At 36.3% G+C, this 18,260-nt stretch overlaps 2 protein-coding genes across 8 annotated transcripts in view; both read left to right on the forward strand.

Annotated features, from left to right (window-relative positions):
* SENP7 (SUMO specific peptidase 7) overlaps positions 1-2,905 on the forward strand; it is a 151,984-nt gene extending 149,079 nt beyond the window's left edge. For all 7 annotated transcript variants that reach the window (XM_030330335.2, XM_030330331.1, XM_030330333.1 and 4 more), the window contains one exon: positions 1,053-2,905. In XM_030330335.2, coding sequence (XP_030186195.1) covers positions 1,053-1,190 — 138 coding nt within the window. In that variant the 3' untranslated portion in view covers positions 1,191-2,905. The remainder of the gene's footprint in view (positions 1-1,052) is intronic.
* A 2,604-nt stretch (positions 2,906-5,509) lies between these two features.
* The window catches only part of IMPG2 (interphotoreceptor matrix proteoglycan 2), an 82,444-nt gene continuing 69,693 nt past the window's right edge, over positions 5,510-18,260 (forward strand). The window contains exons 1-2 of the mRNA XM_030330330.1: positions 5,510-5,726; positions 6,183-6,434. Coding sequence (XP_030186190.1) covers positions 5,642-5,726; positions 6,183-6,434 — 337 coding nt within the window. The 5' untranslated portion in view covers positions 5,510-5,641. The remainder of the gene's footprint in view (positions 5,727-6,182; positions 6,435-18,260) is intronic.

Raw genomic sequence — 18,260 nt, forward strand, 5'->3', positions numbered from 1 at the left:
GAACAGAATAGACAAGTGTGATGTGAGTAAAAAATTTGAATTTACATGTAATTGGAGTTCCAGAAAGGTTGGAAGAGAAAGGCAGACAAAAATTTGAAGGAAAAATTTCAAAACTAAAAGACCCATATATTCAAGAAGCTCAGAAAGCCATAAGCTAGATGAGTACAGTGACAAGCATGAGTGTTCTTTTCTAGCTCATCAGCCATGCTATAGGTAACAGTATTGAAGACATTTTAAAAGCAAGGGACCACTCTTTGCTTTTTAAACCGTCAGCTCATTACTTCAGTCATTACCAGGGTTACTTGTGAGGCCCCTCTCCTCTCTCTGGAGGTCAGGGAGGCGAGACTGAAAGTTCCAACTCTCTAATTACATTGTTGGTTGTCTTGGCAACCAGCCCCATTTTTTTTGGTGTGGTGTTACGAAGGTGGGTACAGAAGCAGGGTATTTTTGACTAGAAGCTTGCTTGGAGAATTCTTTTTTTTCATATTTATTTTCTTTATTCTGAGAGAGCATGAGTGGGTGAGAGGCAGAGACAGAGAGACAATCCCAAGCAGGCTCTGCACTGTTAGTGCAGAAGCCAGCACGGGGCTCCTTACCACCCCCTGCCCAAACCATGAGATCATGACCTGAGCCGAGATCAAGATTTGGACAATTAACTGACTGAGCCACCCAGGTGCCCCTTGCTTGGAGAATTCTTAAAGGTACTTTCAGCATGTGAGGGTTATAGTATACAGTTGGAACTTTTGATATAATTGGGGAGGAATGATAATATATAGTTTTAGGTGAATTGTATAGTATGTGAATTCTATCTCAGTAAAGCTGCTATTTTAAAAAGTTAGCAATTTTTCAGGGTGCCTGGCTGGCTTAGCCAGAAGAGCATGTGACGCTTGATCTCAAAGTCATGACTTTGAGCCCCATGTGGGGTGTAGAGAAGACTTAATTTAAAATAAAAAGCTAAAAAAAGTTAGGAATTTTTCATTTCTTGTAAAATGAAACTAAAACAAGTTTGAATTGTCCTGCTAAAGGGATTTCATTTTCTTTTCTCTCATTAGGATCCTATTGTTAATTTTGAACTTCCAATTCATTTGGAGAAATGGTTTCCTCGTCATGTAATAAAGACCAAACGGGAAGATATTCGAGAGCTCATTTTGAAACTTCATTTACAGCAACAGAAGGGCAGCAGTAGCTAGTTAATCTGTACAAACATGACACAGATGTCCTATAAGATTACTGGAAAGCTGCTTACCAGCATTTGTGTTAGTCAGCTCACAGAGAAGAAAATAACTTGTGGTAGTTTTATAAGTCATTGAACATTATTTAAAATAAATAAGATATATTATTAGATTGTTGGGATCTGGTAGATGTAGTGGAAAATGGGGGTGATATAGAGAAACTTATTAGAAATTAAACTTTCATAAATATTTGATATTTTTCTGATCAAATTTGCTTCTGATTATGCAATAGCATATGTAAATGTGGGAATGTTTTTGTAGATAATAAAACCAAGTGATCTGTACTTCCATATAACTGGGAGTTGAAGGGAGTTAGGTCCTCCCTGGTGCCAGCCCCAGTGCTTGTCACATTTGTTGACAAGTCACATTATATTGTAATACTATTCTTTGCGGCTCAAGCATGCAATATGAATACTATGTATTTTTTTAAAGAAGAATTTAGTATTAAGGCTTCAGAAAATGCCATTTACGGCATCCTTTCTGTATAGTGTAAAAGAAGACATGATGTTAGGAAGATGATTGAAATTGACTCAAAGCGCAGCTTATTTTTCTCAGTTGCTAAATGGAATTGTTACTCTGCTGTGATTGTTACATGTTTTCTTTTTCTTTTGATGTCATATATGGGGATCTGGGAAATTAGTTCATTCATTCAGAATGAAACTTGGAACAAAAAAAATTTAGCTACCCAAAATAGGTTTTTACAATGACATACGTAGCTCAACATAGTTCTTTGAGGTAATAGCTATATCAATATTGACTTCTATCCTATTCTGATATCCTAGAATATACGTACACACTTTCTGTAAGTATCAAAGATAAAATTGATGTCCTCATAACTTTAATTAAAGAATACCCTCAAAATCTTATTTATTAATTGTTAGAACTAAATATATAATTTTATAGCTCTGTTTACCCAGTATTTATCTGCAAAGTCAGATTGCTCGAATTGCTTTTATATTTTTAAATTGTAGTTTTTAGAGACCTATGATCCCTATGAAGCATAAGTTTTTATTAAATGTTTAGGGAACAGTTTTGAATTCATGTGATGATGGTGGTATTATATGTGATTAAACACTTTACAAACTTTTAATGTTATCAGGAAAATTTTGAGGGGAAAATTATATTGTATTTTCTCAGATTAAAAAACCATGTTTTTTAAGAATATTATTTTAATCTTCTGTTTTAAGTATCTCTTGGATTTATATTGTTAACTGTATATAAGGCAGTGAAGCAAAGGCAATTTAAGATGAAGCTAAAAATTGGAACATTTTATTTCAAAATCATGTGAATTTGAAGTTGTCAGTTAAGCCTCAGTATTTTTGAATTTTTGTTAATCTTGTCACCATCTTTATATTGTTAAAGATATTTGTCTTTTGGGGATTTCTCAGAAAGATGATTATAATTACATGATTTTATTCCCAGTATGTGTGTGTATGGGAGGGGATTTTTTTTAAATGACTATTAATTATTTTGTACATCTAACTTTGGGAAAGCAAGTATGTAATACATCTTCATATGACTTCTTAACTTTTGTGTTTGTATGTTTTTCAAAGGTACCACTGTCCTTTATCATGTTTTGAAGATTGTTTAAAATTCATTTTCCTAAATTCATGTGGAAATAATGTGTTGAGAATATCAACATTTTATATTAAACATGTTTCCAATTCATCAAATTAAGGTGTAATTTTCCTTTCTTAAGAATCATGAGCCATTCTTAGAAATAAATTGTTGAATTTATAATACCCAGTGCATCTCCAATAACTGATGGTTAGATGAATTTTTCTTTCTGCCTTAACAAGCATATAGTTAATTTGATTGTTCAGGAGACATTTTTGGAGCATGTATTATTAGCAGGCAGTTTGCTAGGTACAAAACAATGAACCACAGCTTTTATTCCTGAGTCATTTATAGCTAATGGGAGAAATGGACATATGCATAGTTTTAATATTACTGGTAAAAACGATCATAGAGTTTCTTGGGGGCTCAGGAGGGAATTCAGCCTTGCTGCATGTGTGTGTGTGTGTGTGTGTGTGTGTGTGTGTGTGTGTGAGAGAGAGAGAGAGAGAGAGAGAGAGAGAGAGAGAGAGGTGGCGGGGGAGAGAGAGAGTGAGATGTGGTAGAGAGGTAGTAAGAGGGTTGTCACTGGACAGGGAAAGTCTTCCTAGAGAAGATAATATTAATTTTAATTTGCAACTCTTGAGATAAACAAAAGTGGTAGCTTTTTTTTTTTTTGTCATATCTAATAACTAGGATTTAGGAAAAGTTTAATGCCTCTTATAATCAGTTTGTTTTCTTTTTATGTTACGGGGGAAATAGGGTTCTTGTCATACAGAGCCATTTCTAACCTGGTTCTAATCTATGTGCTGTCCTCATCTTTCCACTGTCACCTGCTTTTTAATTCTATAAAATTACTCATTTATGCTGTAATTGCTTTTGGCTTAATACCAAGCTTAAGCCTTTTACTCATAGCAAATTATCTTGGGTTTTCTTACTTTCAGTAATGTTTATTTGGAAATGTGCTGAACTAAAATAAATATGAAATGTCATCTGTATTCAGTATTTTTTTTTTAATTGTGAAAACGACCTGTAATTGTTGAACTATGTCTGGACTGGGAGAACTGTGAGTGGACTTGTATACTCTGAAGGCTTGCTTGACTGGAAGTATATAAAACCTTATGGGAAATCATAGGCTTTTCCTTCCTTCTGTAGAGTCTCTTGTAACTGAACTTGATCTTGTGGAAATTTGGGAACATTGTCCAGGAGCTGCTAAAAGACAAACTTCTGTGGGTATGTGGCTTCCCTGTCTACACCAACCTACCTGGTCTCTTCTCTTAAAACTGAGTACATCCCTTTGAGGGCTGAAGAAATCGGAGTTGACTATTTTAGAATTCTCAAGAGAAATGTGCTTTAAATCTTTACAAAACTTTTCTTTTTTCAGGGGCTCCTGGTGGCTCAGTCGGTTAAGTGTCCAACTTTGGCTTAGATCATGATCTCACAGTTCGTGAGTTGGAGCCCCGCATTGGGCTCCCTGCTGTCAACACAGAGCCTGCTTCATATCCTCTTCTCCTCCCCCACTAATGTGCGCGCGCGCGCGCACGCGCGCGCGCACACACACACACACACACGCACACACACTGTCTCTCTCAAAAATAAATAAAAACAAAACTTTTTTTTCTTTTTTTAGAGAACTTCTCCAAAGACACAGGACATAAGATGTAAATCCAGTGCTATTTGATAGTAAATCCTAGCTTCCACAGGGACTTTGACTAGTTTAATTGCTTTTTACTAGGTTTGTTTGATAAAAACAACTGCTCTAATACAAAGAATTTTATCTAGTCCCATTGTGGTAAAAGTTATCCTTTGTTGGTTGCGAGTTCCTCACGTACATAAACATTCTGGGCCTCATGTTTAATAGCTAATTAAGCAACACAGTTATCACGTGGCTGTCATTAGTATTGTATGATTAGTATGTGCCAGGCAGTATTCTAATAGTGCATTTTCTGTGTATTAACGAATTTAATCCTCACAGCAGTTCTATCATGAGTTAGCTTTATCTTCCTATCCCATTTTCTCTCAACGTTTTATTTTTACTTTTGGGACAGAGAGAGACAGAGCATGAACGGGGGAGGGGCAGAGAGAGAGGGAGACACAGAATCGGAAACAGGCTCCAGGCTCCGAGCCATCAGCCCAGAGCCTGACGCGGGGCTCGAACTCCCGGACCGCGAGATCGTGACCTGGCTGAAGTCGGACGCTTAACCGACTGCGCCACCCAGGCGCCCCCTTATCCCATTTTCTATAAAAGGAAGAAGTTATTAAGTGGTTATAACCAAAGATTTTCAAATTTCTAACCAAGGAGAGAGACTATGACAAAACTATGACAAAACTAGAGCTAGTTTTGTGTGTAGCTCTGTATTTCTGAAGTAGATAGGTATAGTGAGTCTGGGCTTACAAATTATATGTTTACAAATAACAGGCCCTAGAAAAACCCAAAGTACATGTGAATCTATCAGGTTCAACTAGTAGATTCAGAAAAATTGTAAAGCTCAGTGAACTATATGTGAAACATTATTTTTAAGTGGACTGTCTGGTAATGGCAAAGAACGTGTTTGTAAAGAGCTTAGCTGACTGGATTAGAATAAAGAAATTGTCTCTCTCCATCTGTTCTAATTAGCTTATCTCTTCTGCTTTCATAGCGTGCTGCTTCTTTCAGAAAAGAAGTGAGAGGTATTTTGAAAGGACACCATTTTTATTTAAGCTAATTTATAATGGTTTTGGAATGGTTGTCAGTTTTCAAAGATAAACTTTGAAATGTTAGACCTTTTCTATAATAATTCGTTACTGGAAGTTTCAAGGCTTTTTTGGGTGCTCAAGGATTTTGGCCTCTCCTTATTCCTTTGATTTTGGCCCAAATGATTATGTTTCCTCATTTTGGGAAGATTTCTCTGGGTATTTTGATATTTGTCGTGATAGAAGGAAACCTTCCATCATTAACAGGTATTTAAAAAGCTTTTTAATTTTAATTTTTTATTTTTCTTTATATCTCTAGTGTATTCTCTTTAACATTATTTAATATGACCATTGTAAGAACTTGAATCAAATACTACTCTGTTAGGCTTTGATATTGCTTCATTTAAACTTTTAAAATCTCTCAATATTTTTGGTTTTCCTTTTCATTAGTAATTTCTTCTTCAGACTTACTTCCACTTATTTCTTGTATTGAAATTGGATATATAGTTGATTTTAACAACTAAGAATCTTGAAATAAAGGAGTAGGAATTAGATGGAGAAAAGATTGACTGCTCACTCCTCCCCTCTTAAGTATGCATGTTTACAATTTGAGCATTGACTTCAAAAATCCAAATGTGGCACAAAAGTCACTTTTTCTTTGTTACTTTTCATTCTGTATCTTCATTCATTATCAGAAGACTTGTCTATGCTTTCACTATGTAGCACAAACCTACATATCTTTAGAAGATATCCAAGAACCCAAGAGTGCAGTTTCTTTTCGCCTGACTGACAAGGAATCCGGGGAGCCTTCTCATTCTACTGAAAAGAAACTACCTTTGGACCACAGAGAAGCTGAGAAACAGTGGTTGCTCAGAAGAAGGCGATCTATCCTGTTTCCTAATGGTGTAAAAACCTGCCCAGATGAAAGCATTACAGAGGCTGTGGCAAAGCATGTAAAGTACTTTAAAGTACGAGGTAAGTGAACATCCAAACCTTGGGACTCCGTGATGAAATTCAAACATACTCCTAGCATGTTGTTGTATCTTGTTAAAATTCAGAGTATGTGATAATTTAGACACGGAGCCAAATATTATCTTTCTCTTAGCTATGGAAAAAGGACTTGCTATAAGTATAGTATTTATATAGCTTCAGAGGAAAGTTTGCATTAAGAGAGGAAATGGCTTAAATCTTTGAAGCACTTCAGAAATACCAGTTTATGTTACTGGAAGATTTAACTATTTTTACTTCTTCATTAAGTAATTAGTCTAAATATGCCCACAAAATATATTTACCAAGGTATACTTACCTATTTGGCTAATTAGTTACTTTATGTACATGAAAATATAATACATGTCTATATTTTATAGTTTAGACATTCTGCAGATTCATGCTGGTTATACTCTGGTTGGTACACATAAACCTTATATCTAAGATGATGACAACTCTCACAATAGACCCTAAAGCAACAGAACTAGGATTTTATTTTTAATTTAACAGTATTATCCTTGATTGAATACTTTTTCATTAGGTGAATTCATTCTGTTTCTTAAATAAATTTACTATCTTAAATTTACTAACCAAAATTGCTTAATTGACCATAATATGTCCCTCAGATTTAAACGATTCTCAAACTTTGCTTTTTTGCTGCTGAAGAGACAATGTGATACGATGGATGTGATGCTAGTAAACTAAAGTGGAGGTGGATGATTAAATGATAGTGAAATCAGGCTAGTTCATTTATGTATGTTTTCAACAAATGTTTGTGGGGCACTTGCCATTTTCCATATGTTGGGCTCTATGAACCTTCAAGTCTAAGCTGCTACTTTATCTTCTCCTTTTTTATTTTCCGTCTTGTCCTTCCCCTCCTCCTCCGTCACCAAAGCAAGCGATTGATTGATTCATTCATTCATTTATTCATTTCAGAGCTAGTGTTTTCTGTTTTAAGTTGTTATTTAAATTCCAGCTATTCAACATACAGTGCAGTGTTAGTTTCAGGTATACAATTTATGCGATTCAACACTTAACATACAGCACCCAGTTCTCATCAGAACAAGTGCACTCCTTAATCCCTATCTCCTATCCCCCTACCTATCTCCCTACTGGTAACCATCAGTTTGTTCTCTATAGTTAAGAGTCTGTTTCTTGGTTTGCCTCTCTCTTTTTTAACCTATGCTTATTTGTTTTGTTTCTTAAATTCCACATATGAGTGAAATCACACGGTAATTTGTCTTTCTTTGACTACCTTATTTTGCATAGCATAATACTCTCTAAGCAAGTGTTTTTAAAATAAAGTAATACCAGATACTACATATATAAAATTTTTTTGTTAAAATAATTTTTTAATGTTTATTCCTTATTTTGAGAGAGAGAGAGAGAGAGACCGAGTGTGAGCGGGAGTCAGGCAGAGAGAGAGGGAGACAGAATCCGAAGCAGGCTCCAGGCTCTGAGCTTTCAGCACACAGCCTGACGCGGGGCTCGAACTCACAGACTGCGAGATCATGACCTGAGCTGAAGTTGAAATCTTAACCAACTGAGCCGCCCAGGCACCCCTAATTTTTTAAGTGCCACTGTATTAACACATTTTTTAAGGAGTGTATTTACAACTCTTGATTATACTGTGAGATTATCAAACATTACTAAGCAATAAGCTTCCCTTTTACTTTTGTAATGGAAATCCATTGATTCTGACTTTTGTGTATAGGGCATGTGCCAGAAGTGGCAAATTCCAAAGAGAAGAGAAGAGAATAAAAGACTGAAGATGAATGGGAATGACAGTTCATAACTTATCAAAACGTTATTTCTATTGCCTTGGTTTTTCCTTTTAAAATAAATAGATCAGAATATCTAGGTAGATGCTGGGTAAGTGGTGAAGAGGAAATAACCATTTAAGCAATGTGGTTATATCTTTTCATTTCTTTGCTCTGATGTTTATAAATTCAAGAGATACTATTGAAAAAGAAGCCAACAAAAAGAAAAGCATTCCTAGAGTAATTGATTTTAAAATACAGATGCTATGAATGGGACCATTAGAAAGGGACCTCACAGGCCTAAAAGACTCGGCACAGCCCATCAGGACTGTAACAGTGTTGATATAGCTGTTACTGTCATTGTAAAGAGTAAATATTTTATGTTTTTGAAAATTAGGAAAAATGAATATTTCAGCAAAAGTCTTGAAGAGATTTTGTAGGGATAATTGGCTTATGCCCTTAGAACCAAATATTTGGAAATTAGAGGGAGAGATCCATTCAATGTCCAACTGAGGATCTTAGCTCTTTCTACCAAGCTAATTCATTTTAGTGGTTTGCCCAATTTTTCCTTAATAGAGAATTTGGCTTCAGTTGCTAGGTGGTGTAACAAATTTGAAAAATACCTTCATTTAAGCAAGAAGCAACTGCATTTAACCTAATGATTTGTGAAATTAAACAGATATTTAGGGTGCTTGGAGTTGAATGCAGTTAATACTCTCCTCCTACTTTATTTTTTTTTTTATTTTATTTTTTTTAACGCTTATTTATTTTTGAGACGGAGAGAGACAGAGCATGAAGGGGGGAGGGGCAGAGAGAGAAGGAGACACAGAATCGGAAGCAGGCTCCAGGCTCTGAGCCATCAGCCCAGAGCCTGACGCGGGGCTCGAACTCACGGACCGCAAGATCGTGACCTGAGCTGAAGTCGGACGCTTAACCGACTGCACCACCCAGGCGCCCCTCCTCCTACTTTAAAAAATTATATTTGTAGGTGGACTTTTAAAATATAACTTTATTGAAGTATACTTTGATGGATTATTGCTGCATATTTAAATTACATAATCTGATTAGTTTTGACAAACATATTTACCCTTGAAATCATGCAGTTAAGATAATGAATGTATCACTCACCACTAAACATTTTCTTATTTGCCTTTGTAATCTGTCCCTCTCAGCACTTCCCTTTATCCCAGTACTGAGGCAACCTAATCTGCTTTTTATCACTATGGATTGTTTGCATTTTCTACACTTTTATATATAAATGTAATCATATATGTACACTTTTTTGTCTGGCTTCTTTTGCTCAGTGCAATTATTATTTCGAGACTCATTTGTGACTTTTTTTTTTATCAGTAGTTTGTTTCCTTTTATTGTTGAGTAGTATTCTATTTTAGGGATATACCACATTTTGGGATATTAGGGTTTTTTTCAGTTATTATAAAGAAAGCTGTCATGAACATTTGCATTCAAGTTTTTGTGTCAACAAAACCTTTTGGTTAATAGTGCAATGGCTGGAGGGCCGCCTCGGTGGCTCAGTCAGTTGGGTGTCTGACTTTGTTTGGCTCAGGTCATGATCTCACGGCCTGTGAGTTCGAGCCCCATGACGGGCTCTGTGCTGACAGCTCGGAGCCTGGAGCCTGCTTCGGATTCTGTGTCTCCCTCTCTCTTTGCCCCTCCCCCGCTCAAGCTCTCTGTGTCTCTCTCAAAAATAAACATTAAAAAAAATTAGAAAAAAATAGTGGAATGGCTGGGTCTCATGATAGGTGTATGTTTAACTCTTTATGAAGTTGCTAAACTGTTTCCCAATGTGGCTGTACCACCTGCGCTGTATTAGAGTTCCAGTTTTTCCACATCCTTGCAATACTTGGTGTAGTCAGTCTTTTTAAACTGTAACTATTCTAGTGACTATGAAGCAATTGTGGTTTTAATATGCATTTTCTTAATGGCTAGTGATGTTGAGCACCTTTTTCATGTGCTCATTAACCATTTGCTTATCTTTTTTGGTGAAGAGTTTATTCAAATATTTTGCTCATTAAAAAATAATTGGGTCATTTGTCTTATAGAATTGTAAGAGTTCTTAATATATTCTAAATACAAGCTCTTTGTCAGATACATGTTTTGCATACATTTTCACCCAGTGTGTGGCTTGTCTTTTGCTTTTCTTAATAATATCTTTTGAGAAACAGAAGTTTTCAATTTTGATGTAGTTCAACTTAAAAGGTTTTTTTTGTTTTTTTTTGGGGGGGGGTCATGCTTGTTTTTGGTTTTATCTAAGTTTGCCTAACCCAAAGTCAAAAGAATTTTCTATCTTTTCCTGTAAAAATTTTATAATTTTCAGGTTTTACATTTAGGTCTATGATCTACTCTGAGTTAATTTTTGTATGTGGGGTATATGGATCAGAGTTAAATATTTGCATATGCTTAGCCAATTGTTCCAGCACCATTTATTAAAAAGATTATCCTTTCTTGCCTTTAAGGCTTTATTGAAAAATCAGTCTTCTGTATTTAGTGAGTCTATTTCTTCATTTTCTTCCACTGATCTATATGCCTGTTTTTATGCCAATACGACACTGGCTTGATTACAATAAGTCTTTGAATCAGATAGGGAAGGTTCTTCAACTTTGTTCTTCTTTTTTCAAATTCACTTCGTAATGCTGGGTTCTTTGTCTTTCATATAAATATTAGCATCAGCTTGCCAACTTATACAAAAAGGGTGGCTGGAATTTTTATTGGGGTTGTGTTGAATTTATTGATCAATTTAGGAAGAATTGTCATCTTAACAGTATTGGGTCTTCTGCTCTATGAATGTGATACAGCCCACCATTTACTTAGGTCTTCTTCAATTTCTCTTGACAGTGTTTTGTAATTTTCAGTATATAGGTCTTATAGCTCTTTTTATCAGATTTATATATTTTTATTTTTTATGCCATTGTTAATGTTATTTTAATTTCTTTTTAAAAAATGTTTATTTATTTATTCTGAGAAGGAGAGCACGAATGGGGGAGAGGCAGAGAGAGAGAGTGGGAGAGGGAGAATCCTAAGCAGGCTCCTTGATATCAGCACAGAGCCCAACACAGGGCTAAAACTCATGAACCATGAGATCATGACCTGAGCCAAAGCCAAGAGTTGGGCACTTAACTGAATAAGCCACCCAGGTGCCCAATGTTATTTTAGTTTCTGATTGTTCTTGCCAGTATAAGAGGCATACAACTGCATTTTGTATATTGGCCTTTTATTCTGTAATTTGCTAAATTCACTAATTTGTTCTAGTAGCTTTTTTTGTGTATTCCTTAAGGTTTTCTACAAAGATGATTATTTGCATATAAAGATAATTTTACTTCTCATATTCCAACTTATATGCCTTTTATTTCTTGCTTTATTGCACCAAATTGACTGTTGTATATGTTTTGGGTACCACGATTCTGAGAGGAAAATAAGACTTTGTTCCATAATGGATTTCTATTTACTGGATAAGACGCACAGCCTGAGCCCTAGTAAAAGGATTAAAGACAGATTAAATGCAGGCCCTTCGTTATTCAGAATACTGTCATCCATATTTTGCTTCCCTCCAGCAGTTTTCAGGGCAGGTTTTCTCCACCACAAGAGAGACATTTATAGATCAGTTATCTTCTCAAAAATAGAAAGTTACCTTTAGCAGTCACTAAAGGCTACATGAAAATTGTGTCACAAGGGTGGGACTTCAGAACAGGTCTAATTCTAGGCCGTAATGAAGTATGTGGCAATTATCTCTGGTGGTGCTTTGCCCTTCTTAGTACCTCTTTCCCTGGAATCATGATGATTTTACTGTTTACTGCCTGCAGTGTCCTGTTTAGGTTTCCCCTCTCCGAGCTGCATGAATGCTCCAGACTTCCAGTTCTCTTCCTTTATCAAAATGTAAGTGTTCTGAATCCCATTATCCCAAGTTAGTTAATTGGACCTTCTTGTCAGATAGCTCTTAACTGGAAAGCCATTGGATAAATTAAGGATGTATTACCTTTCTGGAGGGAATTACATTTTTTTACAATTTTATTGAGACATAATTTACATATCATCCAACTCATCCATTTAATGTATAGAATTCAATGGTTTTCTAGTATATTCACAGAAACCTGCAACCATTATCACACTTAGTTTAAAAATACTACATCACTTCAAAAAGAAACCTCATACTCTTTAAGTCATTACTCTCTTATCCCTCTTTTCCCCCTACCCCTCTCCCTAGACCTAAGCAATCATGAATCTGCTTTTTACTTCTATAAACTTGTCTTGTTATGGATATGTCAAATAAATGAGATAATATAATATGTGATCTTTTGTGACAGTCTTCTTTCATTTTGCATAATGTTTTCAAGGTTCATCCATGCTGTAGCATGTATCAGTAGTTTATTCTGTTTTATGGCCTAATATTATTTTCTTGTATGGATATACCACATTTCGTGTATCCATTTCTTAGTTGACGGGCACTTGGGTTGTTTTTAGCTATTTAGGTGTGTACCTAGGAGTAGAATTTTGGGATTTTATGGTAACTCTGTTTATCCATATGAGGAAGGCCAGATAGTTTTCTAAAGTAGCTGCACCATCTTACATTCACAACAGCAGTGTGTAAGATTCTGATTTTTCTACATCTTTGCCAGCACTATGATTTTCCTTAAAAAAAAAAAAAAAATTACAACCATCCTAGTAGGTGTGAAATGATATGCCCTGGTTTTGATTTGCATTTCTCTAGTGATTAATAACATTGGACATCTTTTTATTTGCTTTTTGGTCATTTGAATATCCTCTTTTGAAGAATATCTTTAGATCCTTCCCTGTTTTTTAATTGGGTTGTTTTTTTTATTATTGAGTTATAACAGTTCTTTATATATTCTAGATACAAGTTTCTTATTGGATAAATGAATTGAAAGTATTTTTTCTCATTCTGTGGGTTGTCTTTTCACTTTCTTGATGGTGTCTTCCATGTACTAAAGTTTTTGTTTTTGATAAAGTCCAATTTATCTATTTGTTCTTTTTCAAAATAGTTTTGGTTATTTAGATTCATTGTAATTCCATATGAATTTTATTTTTCTTTATTTTAGAGAGAAAGAGAGTACAAGCAGGGGGAGAGGGGCAGAGGAAGAGAAAGAGAATGTGAGGCAGGTGACACGCTCAGCATGGAGCCCGATGTGGGGCTCATTGCCACGACCTGAGCCAAAATCAAGAGTCAGACACTGAACGACTGAGCCATGCAGCCACCCCTCCATATGAATTTTAGGACTAGCTTGTCAATTTCTATAAAGAAGTCAACCAGCGTTTTGATAGGATTGCATTGGATCAAGTTGGAGATATTACTATATTAATAATGTTAATGATTCATGTCTGGATGCTTTAATTTGCATTTCTCTGAAGATGAATGATAGCACTTTTTCACACATTTATTGGCTTTTTGTATCTCTTCCTTTGTAAAGTGTTCCAGTCTTTTACATGTTTTTTTTTTTTTAATGTTTATTTTTGAGACAGAGCATGAGCGGGGTAGGGGCAGAGAGAGGGAGACACAGAATCTGAAACAGGCTCCAGGCTCTGAGCTCTCAGCACAGAACCCGATGTGGGCCTTGAACCCACGAACTGTGAAATCATGACCTGAGCTGAAGTCAGACACTCAACCAACTGAGCCACCCAGGCGCCCCTTTTACCTGTTTTAAAAATTGGAGGGGCGCCTGGGTGGCGCAGTCGGTTAAGCGTCCGACTTCAGCCAGGTCACGATCTCGCGGTCCGTGAGTTCGAGCCCCGCGTCGGGCTCTGGGCTGATGGCTCAGAGCCTGGAGCCTGTTTCCGATTCTGTGTCTCCCTCTCTCTCTGCCCCTCCCCCGTTCATGCTCTGTCTCTCTCTGTCCCAAAAATAAATAAAAAACGTTGAAAAAAAAAATTAAAAATTGGATTGTTTGACTTTTTATTAGAGAGTTGTAGAAATTCTTTAAATATCCTAAATACCAGTTCTGTGTCATATATGTATTTTGAATATTTTCTGCCAGAGGTATCCTTTGCCTATCCATTTTTTATTAATAGTGTCTTTGATAAATAGTTGTTAATTGTGATAAATTCTAATTTCTATTTTTTTCTTTTATAATTGCTGCTTTTAAAAAATTTTATTTTAGAGAGACAGAGCAAGCAAGGGAGAGGGGCAGAGAGAGAGAGAGAGAGAGAGAGAGAGAGAGAGAGAATCTTAAGTAGGCTCCACGCAGAGCCAGAGGCATGGCTCGATCCCACAATCTGTGATCATGACCTGAGCCAAAATCAAGAGTCAGACACTCAATCAACTGAGACACCTAGGTGCCCCTATAGTTGTTGCTTTCTATGTCCTGTTTATGAAAGCTTTGCCTATCCTCAAGTCATATAAATGTTCTTCTGTCTTTTCTCTTAGGATCTTCATAATATTAGCCTTCATATTTCAAATTATTTTCCGTGTGTACTGTAAATAAGTTGAGATTTTTTTTTCTTTCTATAGAGATATATAGTAAAACCTTGGTTTGTGAGCTTAATTTGTTCTAGAAACATGCTTATAATCGAAAGCACTTGTATATCAAAGCAAATTTCCTCATAAGAAATAATGGAAACTCAAATGATTCATTCCACAAGCCAAAAATATTCATATAAAAATGATTACAATACTGGGGCACCTGGGTGACTCAGTTGGTTAAGCGTCCAACTTTGGCTCACGTCACGATCTCACAGTTCATGAGTTCAAGCCCTGCATCGTGCCCTGTGCTGATAGCTCAGAGCCTGGAGCATGCTTTGGATTCTGTGTCTCCTTGTCTCTCTGCCCCTCACTTGCTCATGCTCTGTCTCTGTCTCTCTCTCTCTCAAAAATAAACAAACATTAAAAAGATTAAAAAAATATTACAATGCTGTAATATAATACAAAATAATAAAGAAAATACAAAATAGAAGGAAAAATAACTGCACTTACCCTTGAAAACCTTCGTGGCTGGTGTGAGGGAGACAAGAGAGAGGAGGGTAATTGTGTAGGACTTTCCCTATCACTAACAGAATCACTACTATCTATTGGCTCAGTGGAATCTTTTTGGGCATAGGAACAATTGTATACATTCACACAGATGTTGACTACAATACAGTATTAATAACCTTTTGTCATATACTGTATTTAAGGTAACCGGCAATAAGGCAGCAGAGGAAAGGGTCTCTATCTGCAGTCAGCCTGACCTAGAATGAAGCAAAGCATTCCTAAGCAAACTCTTGTATGGAAAAGCAAAGGACTGTCCACAGGTGCTTTGAAGTGGCAAAAAATACTTTAGTGCCAGTTGTGGGCACCTACCAACGTTCTGAAAAATCACTGATTGCTTCCAAACACCACAGCCTGAGATTGAGCATCTGAGCATGGGAGAGGATCACTCACAATCCTGCAGTGAGAGAGAGAGAGAGAGAGAGAGAGAGAGAGAGAGAGAGAACACACACCACTGGCTTAGTTGTGATCATGTGACATTAGGCATCATGTGCTACTTGTATTGCCATTCATTGCTCGTTTATCAAGTTAAAATTTAAAGTGTTTGCTTAACTTGCAGAACACTCACAGAACAAGTTACTTGCAATCCAAGGTTTTATTGTATGGTTATTCAGTCACAATATTTTTTATAGTTTCTTTGAGTCACTTTATTTCATAACCAGACCTTACAGACGTTCATTTTTTTTTTTTTTTTTTTTAGTTTTTACCAACCTAGACTTTCACCTTTGCATTGTCTTCTGGTGGGCACTAAATTTTCATTTGGAAGTTTTAGGATGAAGAAAGGAAGAACTATGAATCTGCAGGTGGTCAGCTCTGTCTCAGTCAGCCTTGGCTGGATTCTTCTGTATACTGTATGATCACAAGTTTGAAAGAACAGTTATAAGGATGCAGTTAGTTCACTGAAAGAGAAAACTAAGTTTGCAAACAAAGGTTTATTTTAACCCTGAAAAATCAATTGATGGAGAAACTTCAAATATTCATATATTTTCCTCTCTGTTAAAACTCGAGTCTTGTTCTTTGGCTTAGACTGTCTTCTTCCATCAAACAACTGTCAGACACCCAGAATCCATTATGGTTATAACACTGATATTCATGTAGCACTATGTGATTTATAAAATACTCTCACAGGTAGGTAGGTAAGGCAGTAATGATTTATCCAATTAAATAAGAGGGATGAGGGGCGCTTGGGTGGTTCAGTCATTTGAGCCTCTGACTCTTGATTTTGGCTCATGTTGTTATCCCAGTGTTGTGGGATTGAGCCCGGTGTCAGGCTCTGTGTTGTGCATGGAGCCTGCTTAAGATTCTGTCGCTCTCCCTGTCTCCCCGACTCGAGTTTGCTCACTCTGTCTTTCCCTCGCTCGCTGTCTCTCAAATAAACAAATAAATAAAGCACATTGCAGCGCTGACCGGCTAGGTAAGTTACCTGTGGTTATGAAGCTGGGGCTAGAATTTAGATCTGACTCTGTGAGTTCAGGGGCTCCACCTCAATATGTTACTGGATAAGCATTCAGCTTTCTTGAGATGAAAAATAATGGTCTTGATCTCTGTGCATTTAAATCCTTCTCTCTCCCTTATCGCTCTGCTCGTCTTCCCTCCCATCTCAGTCTGTCTGTTGTCCACAGTGTCTGGCATTTGGCCAATGAAATGGTTACAGGAAACCAATATACTTAATGTATACAAAATGTGCAGACAGTCTGTTTAGCATCCATTCAGATTTGATGCTTTGGAATAACTTAGCAGATAGACTGAATTTGTTTTTAATATAGTAGTACATTTCTCCTAAAAATCATTAATTTTTTAGTCCTCATATCGTAAAAAAATTTTTTTGAGTGTAATTGACATACAATATTAAATTAGTTTCTGGGTGCCTGGGTGGCTCAGTGGGTTGAGTGTCTGACTTTGGCTTAGGTCATGATCTCACAGTTCGTGAGTTTGAGCCCCACGTCAGGCTCTGTGCTGACAGCTCAGAGCCTGGAATGTGCTTTGGTTTCTGTGTCTTCCTCTCTCTCTGCCCCTCCCCCACTTACGCTCTGTCTCTTTTCAAAAATAAACATTAAAAAATAAAAATAAATAACTAAATAACTTTCAAATATACAAGGTAGTGATTCTGCAAGTTTCTATATTATGCCATGCTCACCACAAGTGTAGCTACAATCTGTCACCATGCAATGCTATTACAATGTCATTGACTATATTCCTTATGCTGTGAGTTATATTCCTGTGACTTATTCATCCCATAACTGGAACCCTATATCTCTCACTTCCCTTCACCCATTTGGTATCCTCCCACCTCCCTCCCCTCAGGCAACCACCCGTTTGTTCTCTACTTATATCTTTTTTTTTAGTTAATAGATTTTAATGTTTAGAGAAGTTTCAGGTTTACAGAAAAATTGAGCAGAAAGTCCAGAGTTACCTATACTGCCACTCTTCCACACACACATTTTTCCCTCTTATTAGCATTTTGTATTAGTGTAGCACATTTGTTATAATTGATGAGCCAAAATGGACAGACACACTAGTCTTAATTAGAGCTTGTATTGTGTTTTGAGAAATGTATAATGATGTGTTTCCATTATTACAGAGTCATACAGAGTGACTTCCTTGCCCTAAAAAAACCACTGTTCTTCACCTCTTTGTCTTTCCCTTCCCCCAGCCCCTGGCAACCACTGATCTTTTTACAGTTTTCATACTTTGGCCCTTTCCAGAATGTCACATCATTGGAATTATACAGTATGTAGCTTTTTCAGACTGGCTTCTTTTACTTAGCAATATGCATTTAAGTCTTCACCATGTCTTTTCATAGCTTGAAACCTCATTTATTTTTATCACTGAATAATACTGCATCATATGGATATATCACAGTTTATTTTTTCGCCTTTTTAAGTATTTTCAACATCTGCTTCACTCTCATAAAGCACAAACGTGGATTTTTTTTTTAAGAGATGGGGAAAAAAAAAACCCTGCCTATTAGAAAGTGAATTAAATTCCTCTGTAAAGGAAAGGAGTGGGGAGTGCACATTCTCTTCATATCTGAAAAGTTTAAACTGGACATACATAAAC

This window comes from Lynx canadensis, chromosome C2, assembly GCF_007474595.2.
Source record: "Lynx canadensis isolate LIC74 chromosome C2, mLynCan4.pri.v2, whole genome shotgun sequence".
Classification (NCBI taxonomy): domain Eukaryota; kingdom Metazoa; phylum Chordata; class Mammalia; order Carnivora; family Felidae; genus Lynx; species Lynx canadensis.